The sequence below is a fragment of the Aptenodytes forsteri genome, unplaced genomic scaffold (assembly GCF_000699145.1).
Source record: "Aptenodytes forsteri isolate BGI_AS27 unplaced genomic scaffold, ASM69914v1 Scaffold320, whole genome shotgun sequence".
Lineage (NCBI taxonomy): Eukaryota > Metazoa > Chordata > Aves > Sphenisciformes > Spheniscidae > Aptenodytes > Aptenodytes forsteri.
In genome coordinates this window covers 115,746-125,270 of record NW_008794890.1, presented here as the reverse complement: position 1 = coordinate 125,270, position 9,525 = coordinate 115,746, and the positions used below count along the sequence as shown (strand labels likewise).

Sequence of the window (9,525 nt, the reverse complement as noted above, 5' to 3'; positions counted from 1 at the left end):
ATGGAGAAAGGGGCTTTGTGGACCAGGCTTGCCTCCCTCGGCCAGCTCCGCTGGCAGCCGGCCCCATCGCAGAAGGACACTTTTGGTGACCTCTGCTCCCTGTTATGTAAAGGCACCTCGGCGAGGAGGCTCCTGCAAGCGAGGGGAAATTTGTCACCGCCAGCCTGCGGCGTGCTGGGCCTGGTGACTCAGCCGGCCGAGGGGGTGGTGACGAGGCTCCTGGCTCCCGCTCGGGCACCGTGGGCGAGGGCCGCCAGGCACCCGCAGACGGAGCACCCAGCTCTGCTACCGCCTTGCCAGGGGCTCCGCTGGCCCCATCTAACCCCAGGAGCATGGGCATGGCTGAGGCACGAGCTCCCAGTTCGGGGCTCCTGGGGAAGGTGAAGAGTTTATCACAGAAATGTCTCCCTTCTGACATCAAAAAAAGATGTCTGAGCCAGCCCAGACACAAGCCGTTCTCCAAAACGCAAGCCCTGGCAGCTGCCAGACTCCAAGTCACAAACTGTGGCATCAAGATGGGGAGCTGAAAAACCTCCATCTTTACACACCAGGGTCTCAGTAGAGTTTTCCAGCCTTGAAGGGACCTGCTCGCCCATGGGTGATGCTGAGCGCCCTGTGGGCACTGGGGCTGGGAGGGCTGGAGCATCCCTGGAGCCCATCAGGGAGTTGCGTTCCCAGAAGGTATTTCAGGACTTGCTATTTTGGGTCTTGCCTGCACCTTCGTGTTGGCCACTTCCATTATCCCCCGACTCGATTGTTTCTGGGCATCCTGACTCAAAGCCCTTTGACTTTTTCCAGGCACCACTGCCAGGCTGGAGGAGAAGCTCGCCCATGTCGAGAAGTATGAGACGGTGATGCCGCACAAGGTGCCAGCACCTCGGGGGAAGAGGGACCTCTCTGCACCACCGGTGAGTAGCATTGCCTCCCAAATACTGGCTCGGCACAGCTGCCCTCGCTGCCTTGCAGGGAGTCCAGGGTGGGTGTTGCAATCAGCAGAGACCCTTGGCCCACCACTGGGCTTGGAGCTGGACCCCTTTGGCCCTGTGCCAGAAGAATGACCTGGTGCACATTTTCTTGCAATTGCTTCCATCCCGGAGGATGGAGATCTTGAAGTAGTTGATCAGATCAGCTTTCCTGGACTGTTTTGTGTCAAAATAGGAACTACAGATAGCTGGGTGGACTCTTGGAGGGGGGGGGCTGCTTTCTCCAATGTTTTCTTTGGAGACATTACCCAGCGGTGCCACCCTTGCAGTGATCTTCTGACATCTGGTCTTTGCTTAAGGAGGGATTTGCAAAGCCTCACTGAGCTGTAAGCACTTTTCTTGCTGTGTTTGCTGAAGTTGGGTTTTTTTCGTCCTTTGGGACAGGGAAATAAGAATCAGAAAGTTGCAGAAACCCACATGAAAGAAAGCCAGTGTTATTTTTCTTGGGAAACCTTGTAATTTGGGGGAAGGAATGGGGTTTGACTCAGGATTTTTGACTGCTTGGGATTGATGTCTGTAAGATGATAGCCTTGACCTCAAAGATGCTTTCCTCATTGCGTTAAAGTGAAATTCAGCCAAATACATGGATTCATCTTCTAGGTCCGAAAAGCACCGACTTTAGCACCTGATGAGATGGAGGGGCTGGGGACATTTATTTCCTAGTAAACGCTTCGTACAGCACGTTCATCTGTGATTCAAACCCTTTCTGATAAACTAGCTTCAAAAAACACTCCCTGAAAGCATCTGTTTTCTCTGCTCTAGAAACCTAAACTTGTCCACGCGATAAACATTCCCCAGGCTATTTAGAGACACCATCTGTGCCGGGTGCACTGGGTGGCTCTGCGCTGATCCCCCTGGAAAGGGGAGCTCACCCATCTTGGGGTCCCTATGCTTTCCACAGCACAGGAGAAGACATCTGCCTTGAGCTGTGTACTTTGGGACAGCCATGGGTGGTGTCTGCTGGGTGGCACCTGGATTCGGTCTTGGATTGGGCAGTCCTTGGACCTCCCAAACCTGCTGTGTTGAGGGTATGAGGGCTCCCGCCTTTCAAGCCATTTTCCTCCTTTTCCACAAAAGTTGGATTTGCTCTCCCAGTAACCTTGGTGGGGAAGAGGTTCTCAGCAAGGCTTGACCACCACCAAGCCCCTCTTTGAAGTGGAGACAGGTAGCTGGACGGGCATTTTCTGTGCCAGCTCCTCCTGTGGCTTTGCATTAGCAGTCTCTGGCTGGGATGGGCATGGGCCAAGAGCTGGTTCCTGGGTCAGAGCAGTTGGGACACATGCGGTTGGTCCAGCAGAGCATCTGCCAGGTGAGGTTTGAAGCAGACGATCTCCCCTCTGGCTTTGTTTAAATCAAAATATTCAGCCCTGCAGACAGGGTGGAGGCCTGGGTCCTGCAGCACAGGATCTCCTGGGATCTCCTGGCTGGGATGCCAGCCTTCCCACAGGCCATGGTCTTCTCCTCCCACCTGCCCTTAGCAGAGGCACGACAGGGCATGTGGCAAACCTGGGTTCTTCATGGAAAGGGACCAGAAAAAAGAGCAAGAAGGGCCTTCAAAAAGATTTTTAGTTTTATGCTCTTGATTGCAGAAGTGATATCTCTTGTCCCCATGCTCCAGCATTTCAAAAAGAGCTGTAGTGAAACGGCAGGGTGGTTTCCAGCCCGTGTAAGACCCGGTGTTGCAAGCTGCTGGCTTCTCCCCAGCGCACCTATGCTTGCACATCCCTGCTGATCTCCCCCACCACATCCCAGAGCCAGTTGATGCAAAGAGGCAAGTCCCTTGCCTGGGTGGAGACAGCCCAGCTTCTGCTGGCCCAGCCTTGGGCTCTGCAGGAAGCAGCAGGTTGTTGCAGAGTGAGCAGTGGGGCTGGATGGAGCAGGAGAAAGGGATGGTGGTGGCCCAGTGACCCACCTTCTTTTCCTCCTCTCTTGTGCTGCACCTCATTTGATACATGCATGGTGCAATGAGCCCCATCCCTACTGTCCTAGCGAGACCCATTGCCTCTTCCCACCCACAGAAGAAATACCCTGTGCTGGGATGGGATGGTGGCATCATGTCCCGATCCTCTGCAAGCTCTCTGGGTGTCTTAATAAGACCAACTGGAAGAAATCCCTCCTCTCTGTGTGCTGTGGCCACGGCTTTGCTTGCTCAGCACAGTCATGGGGTTAGCAGGGCTCGGGCAGGGACAGGGCTGAGCTGCCTGCGCTTTCAAAGCCTTCCCATCGGGAGCCCTTGCAAAGCCCATGCTAATAAGGAAGGGAGTGATTCAGAGAAGCTTTATCAGTTAAGAGGTTTTTTTTTTTTTTTTTTTAACTTGCCCTGCGGTTGTCTCCAAGAGACGGTCTCTGACCCACCTCCCCCCCCCTTCCAAGTATTTTCCTACCATTTCTTAAGACCTCTTGTGGCTCCGGCGCTGCCAACAATAACAAAGCATCGCTTTGTTGGCAGACATGGGATGGGATGGCCACATCAGGCGGGAGACGCTGTTCATAAGAGAAGAATTTGCTGGGGACCCATGAGTGCACCCGCACGCTGGCGGTGCGCCTGCCTGCAGCTGGGGCTGCCTGGCCACCTGGCAGGCTTGTTGCAACCTGCTCGGCATGCAGAGAGGATGTTTTGTGGCCAGCAGGCCATCACTTCAGATTGGAAACGCAAACTGGGTAGAATTGAGGGTGACCGAGTGACGGGCAAACCCTCTTACTTGGCCCCACTGGCGATGAGTCAGCAGGACTTTCTGCTCAGCCCCAGCTCCTGCCAGGTTGCAGATCATCCCCCTAGGAGCGCTGAGCTGTCATATGACAGCAGGTGCTGTCATCCTCCCCAGGGAGAGGCCGCACACCTCATCTGGGAGGAATGCTGGCCCTGTGGGAGATGCTTGCTTTGCCTTCTGCTCAGCTCTACCCTGGGATCCCATAAAAGCTGAGGATGTTCCCTCAGGAGAGGTCTGTCTGCTGCGGTGGTGGCTGAGGAGGTCCCTGGTGCCAAGGGTACAGCTTGATATGGGGCACCATGCAAGGGATCATCATCTTTCTCAGTGGCCCTGGTGGGACAGGACCTCTGGAGATCTGTGGCCCAGCTTCTGCAGATGGAGATCACAAGACATCCCAGACGGAAACACTTCTTCTGGAGGGACATATCCATCCTGGGGCTCAGGGCTCAGCTGGGCTGAGCCACAGCCACCCTGACCCAGCCACAGTGACTGGAGGTTGGACTTGAGATGCCTTGAGGTCCCTTCCACCAGCACGAGGGTGATGCTCAGGGGATCTGGCACATGGTGATACTAAAATCTCAGTAGCAGATGAGAAGCAAGAGAAGGTTATTCTCTAACCCTGATGTTGCATGTTAGATCAGTCAGAGATAAGGAAGTCTCTGCTGATGAGAGCCGCTGGGCACCGGGGATCTTTGTGGTTCAGCCTGTGAGTAAGTGCTGAACTCAGTCTCCAAAAAAGGAGCTTTGTGATTGATAAGTAGGAAACCTCAGTTTCTGGCATGGCCATCTGCAGCCATGTGTCAGACACGGGAAACCAGACTTTGCTGACTCTGTTTCATAGCTGGTGACCTGTTCTTTATCTCAGGATGTACTGGGGATTTGCGTTATTGCCCACATGCTTGCTTTCTTCTCTTCTGATTTTCCGTGTCTTTGCTGGATGCCCCCAGGGTGAGCAGCCAGGCTCCCCGTCCTGCAGCCGCCTTCCAGCAGGGCGCATGCAGACCCCATCCCCTTTCTGGGCAGGTCCTCTCTTCTGTAGCTTTTGCTCCTGGTGACCGTGGGTCTGTGCTGTTGTCTATCTTTCATGCAGAGCATCTACCCAGACCGCATCCTCTACAGTGTCCGTGCTGAAGGCAGGGACTACTTCCTGTGGCTGGAGAAGAACAAGTGAGTATGGGTGGGCACAGCGGGACGGCCTGGGGGGAGGCTCAATTCCCACACTTGCCATGAACATCACTTCTCCAAGGTCCAGTGTCACAACACCAGCTATCTAAGCCCTCAGCCCAGACCCTCGCTAGCAAAATATTGCATTTTTTTCCCCTCCTTGCCAAACCCACCCGGGGAGGTCATGGGCCCACTGTACCCAACCTGACCAACCTCATCCCCAAAGCTTTCCATCCTCTCCCCAAAACCAGGGTCGCTGCTGACACACCTTTCCCATCCTGCAGGGAGCTGCTGGGGCAGCATTACATCGAGACGCACTACTCGGCTGATGGCACAGAGATCACGGAGAAGCCAGACATTCAGGTACGGGGGCTCTGGGGAGAGCAGTTTTCCCACTCCCGTGGGGTCCCGCCATGCTGACAGCTGGTGCAGACCCCCTTTACACATCTCCTCTTGGCTGCAGGATCACTGCTTTTATCAGGGCCATGTGCAAGGATACGCTGACTCAGCAGTGAGCATCAGCACCTGCGGCGGGCTCAGGTAGGACCTTCGATTCCCCTGGGGCACTGTGGCTGGCTGGAGGACAGCATTGAGCCTGGCCTTGGTGCACACCATGGCGCTGCTCCTGGCAGACATGGTGCTGTGTAATGGTGAGCCGGTGTGACCAAGCCCCGGCCAGCCGGAGCTGTGCTGATGGAGGGAGAGCTCAGCTTTCCCCTGAGGAAAAGAAGAAGACATCCCTTTTCCTGCTGGCAGTGGGAGTGCTGACCGCCCTGGCTCGGCGCCCAGCAGGAAAGGCGCATGGTGTTTTGCAGCTAAGCTTGCTGTTTTTTGGGGGGGTTGACTCATGGCACAGGATGAGACTGGAAACCTGAGCATGACAGGAGGTTGGGGCAGGAGTGCCCTCCCTGGGCAGCAAGGCACAGCTTGTCCCAGATCCATCCTCTCTTCCCAGGGCAGACCAGACCAAACTCACCCCGAGTGCTGCAGCCAGTGGCACAAAGGTGTGCTCGTGGTGATGCATCAGCTTGCAGGCAGCCGGCATGTCCTCCAGGCCATGCCGAGCTCCTAGAGCTGATGGCTGAGTGCCTTTCTACAACAAAAGAAATGCATACGGTGCATCAGGCCAGCTGTGTCTCCCTCTACCCACCGGCTGCTGGCTGTGCTGGTGCTCATTCCTCAAAAGCTGCCTTGGGTCTACCTGCATTTAATGGCAGAAAGCATCCTTGCAGAGTAACCCAAGCCACCAGGTCTATGCCACGTTGCTCAGTTTGCCATGGAAGATTCATACTCTGCTGTTCTCTTTCTTTTAAGATCAGCTGGCAGCCAGACATTGCAAGAGAGTAAGACAGAGAGGAAGGGGTCCCTCACAGGGGGATGTGTGAGGAGGACAGGTGGTCCCTGGAGCACTGAGGGACCTGCAAACAACCATTTGCAGGAGAAACACCTGCTGGAGCTGTGTGGCAGCCTTACTTTGATAGCAGGGGTTGTGTCTGCGGAGACCTTGGCTCGCACAGCTTGTGCATACATGGGACACTTGATATCCTTGTGTAGTAGAACAAGATGTGCAAGGGCAGGACAGGAGACAAGGACAATACAGACAGGGCATATGGCTCACCTTACAGAAAGCATCTTGAAGGCCAGAACTGCTCAGCAGAAATGCTGTGTTAAACCTGGCCTGGCAGCGCTGGGCAGTTCTTGCTCAACCCTGGGAAATTTCTGCTGCCCAAAGTATAGGATACTCCCCTTGCTACCAGACACAGATGCAGTGTCACGGTTTGCTCCCTCCCAGTTCAGCAGCCAGTTCCAGCCTCCCTAACAGTCCTTTTGTTCAACTGGTGCTTCTGCAGCCTCTGAAAGGAAACGCTATGGACATGGTTCCTATTTCTCCCCATCTCCCGGCATGCCCCAGGTCAGCTCAGTCCTGCAGCACCTCCTTCATGTGCTCTTGGGCCAGGAGAGGTTGCAGGGAAGATGCATCCAGTCCCTCGCGTTGCTGTGAGCTCCTGCACCCTGTACCTCTGCACAGCAATGTGGGACTTCATGCAATGCCCAAGGGCTGCTTGGGGCTTTGCATTGAGTGTGGTTTAATGCACGTGGCCGGAAGGACCTGACTGTCACGTCCCACTAGTGGCCTGTAGCTCATCCAAGCTGCCTATGGGAACCATGAAGGGGTAGGGTGGTTTCCTAGCTGGGATTTGGCAGCTGTATTTTGTATCACAGGCACTTGCAGGGGCACATGTAGGGTCTGTCTGTGTCCTGCCAGATATCTCCCCAACCTGATGCCTGCCCTCTCTCTTGGCAGTGGGTTTTTCCGAGTGAATGAGACCACCTTCCTGCTGGAGCCCCTGGAGGAGGATGCAGCCGGCCGGCACGCAGTGTACAGAGCAGCTCACCTGCGGGGGAAGCGTGGCACATGCGGAGAGTCTGGTGCCACCCTGGAATATGACCACGAACTGAAAATTCCTGCAGCCATGAAGCTCTATCGCTGGGTTAAGGATTGCTTTGCTTCTCTTTCCTGTAGCTGAGTTTGCAGGAGCCTAGGTCCTGTGAAGTGCAGGAGAGGAGTGGGGCCATACTGCATCTCTTGGAGATGCTCCTCTCCCACGCATTGTTGGTTGGGTTACCCAAACATGGGTTGCTCCCAGTGGCCTAGCTCCTGGTGGGAACAAGTCCTCAGATCCTGTACCATTAGCAGGAGCATCCTCCTACCCCATGAGCTCTGTAATGCCCGCAGAGCCTCTCTCATGCCTTATCCCAGTAGCAGGCTTGGCTTTTTCCTTGTGTGTTGGAAAATGTCTGAAACACCCAGCAAAGTAGCATCAGAAAGCAGAGCTAGAAGACCTACTAGCCTTGAATAACACTGGAAGATGCCCCAGGATCCAACACATCCCACAGGAGGGTCAACCACAGGGCTCAGCAAGCTGCAGAGCTGAGGCCCTTTTTGCGCTCACTTTCCTCTTTCCTTCCAGAAATCAGCTCCGTTACACAAAGGTCCCCGATATGTGGAGCTGGTCCTGGTCGTGGACAACAAGGAGGTAAACATGGGGGGGGGGGCAAGCTGGTACCTGCGTTTTCACTGTCATCCACTGCAGTGAGGAGGTCGAAGCCAGCCTGGAAATCTCTCTGTGTCTTTCCCATAGTTCAGGAAACACAGGGACTTGCGCACAGTGCAGAACCGCATGAAGGAAATTGTGAACCATGTTGACAAGGTGAGCCCAGGGGTCTGGATCTGCCCTCCCCGCTCCCACACGTGCCCCGCAGTGCCAGCACGGGCCTGAATGCGGCAGAGGAGAGATTGGTGTGGGTAGGGAGATGGAGCTGGAGCCGATCTCAAGCCCGTAGTTGGGCTGCCGTAGGGTGACCAACTCCCTTGGCCAACAGGGTGTGCAAAGTGGACATGACAAGCAGCACAGCCCTGGGTCCTCAGGAGCACAAGACGGCTGCCTCCCAGCTCTCTCATAAGGGAAGGGGGGAGAAATTTCTTCTTGTAACTCCTGGGACCACGTTCCACAGCCATTCTCAAGCTGGAGTGGGTGCTAATGAGGGGAGGGTGATGGATGCAGTGCACCAAGGCGGGGCGGTTTCTGCTTGCCTTGCTTCAGCCTCACTCTTTGGTCAGCAGCGTGGGAGCAGCATCCCAGCCTTCACTGGCCAAGAGGGAGCCCAGAGGTCCCAGGGTAAACCCTGTCTATGTGGTCACCCCAGCTTGTGTTATTTATTGAGGGGGTGACAAAGCTGATATTGCACAGTGAGGTGGGGTCCTGGACTTAGTTGTGGTTTCCCAGGGGAGGTGGGACCTTCCCTATGCTTGTGCAGCTCAAATCCAAGCGCTCCCTGCGGGCTGTCTCCCACACCAGCTTTATCAGCCTCTTCGCCTGCGGGTGGCCTTGATTGGCTTGGAAGTATGGAGCCACAAGGACAAAATCGTGGTCAGTCCCAACCCGGAGGTGACGCTGGACAACTTCCTCCACTGGCGGGAGGCAGAGCTGCTGCGGAGGAAGCCACACGACAATGCCCAGCTGATCACGTAAGGATGGGGGGCCACCACCTCACCATCCTTGCAGCCCTGCTGCCGCCCAGGCCACATGGCCATGGTGGCATCTCAATCCCACAGGGGCATAGACTTCCACGGCACGACCGTAGGGCTCGCCAAGAAGCTTGTGATGTGCACCAGGGACTCGGGCGGTGTGAACCAGGTGGGTCCCGCTGCCCGGGCATGCGCCGGGAGGGCAGCAGTGGTCCCACAGTCTGCACTCCCTGCATTGTATTTTCCAGAGCAGGTCTCACCTCCACTGGTCTCCAGCTTTCCCCCTCCGCAGCCTTAGGGCTGGATCTGGTTCTTGGCATCTCCGACCCTTGAGTGACTGATCCACAGAGAAGTGTTGGGGCCGCAGGGGAAAGGTAGCTGTGGAAACCCAGCTGGGTGCCTGCGGAGGGCTCTGATATACCTGAGCCCTGAAGAGCCTCCCAGACCAGCTCCGTGGACACAGGGCTTCTCCCACCACCTGTGAGATGGCTGGGACTTGGTTTGCAATTGCTCCTCAGCCATCCTGGCTGTGGTCCTCATCCCTCCCCAGGGAGGGCATCCTTTGCTGGAGTGGGAGTGGTCGGCCATGGGACTGTGGCTGGTCCAAGAACCACCACAAAGCATTGTTTCAGGGGAG

General features: G+C 55.8%; 1 protein-coding gene across 1 annotated transcript in view; it reads left to right on the top strand.

Moving 5' to 3' along the window:
* Window positions 1-9,525, top strand: part of ADAM8 (ADAM metallopeptidase domain 8) — a 14,570-nt gene continuing 5,045 nt past the window's right edge. The window contains exons 1-10 of the mRNA XM_019470955.1: window positions 1-106; window positions 799-908; window positions 4,785-4,861; window positions 5,143-5,221; window positions 5,322-5,398; window positions 7,164-7,350; window positions 7,831-7,896; window positions 8,002-8,070; window positions 8,719-8,888; window positions 8,976-9,057. Coding sequence (XP_019326500.1) covers window positions 1-106; window positions 799-908; window positions 4,785-4,861; window positions 5,143-5,221; window positions 5,322-5,398; window positions 7,164-7,350; window positions 7,831-7,896; window positions 8,002-8,070; window positions 8,719-8,888; window positions 8,976-9,057 — 1,023 coding nt within the window. The remainder of the gene's footprint in view (window positions 107-798; window positions 909-4,784; window positions 4,862-5,142; window positions 5,222-5,321; window positions 5,399-7,163; window positions 7,351-7,830; window positions 7,897-8,001; window positions 8,071-8,718; window positions 8,889-8,975; window positions 9,058-9,525) is intronic.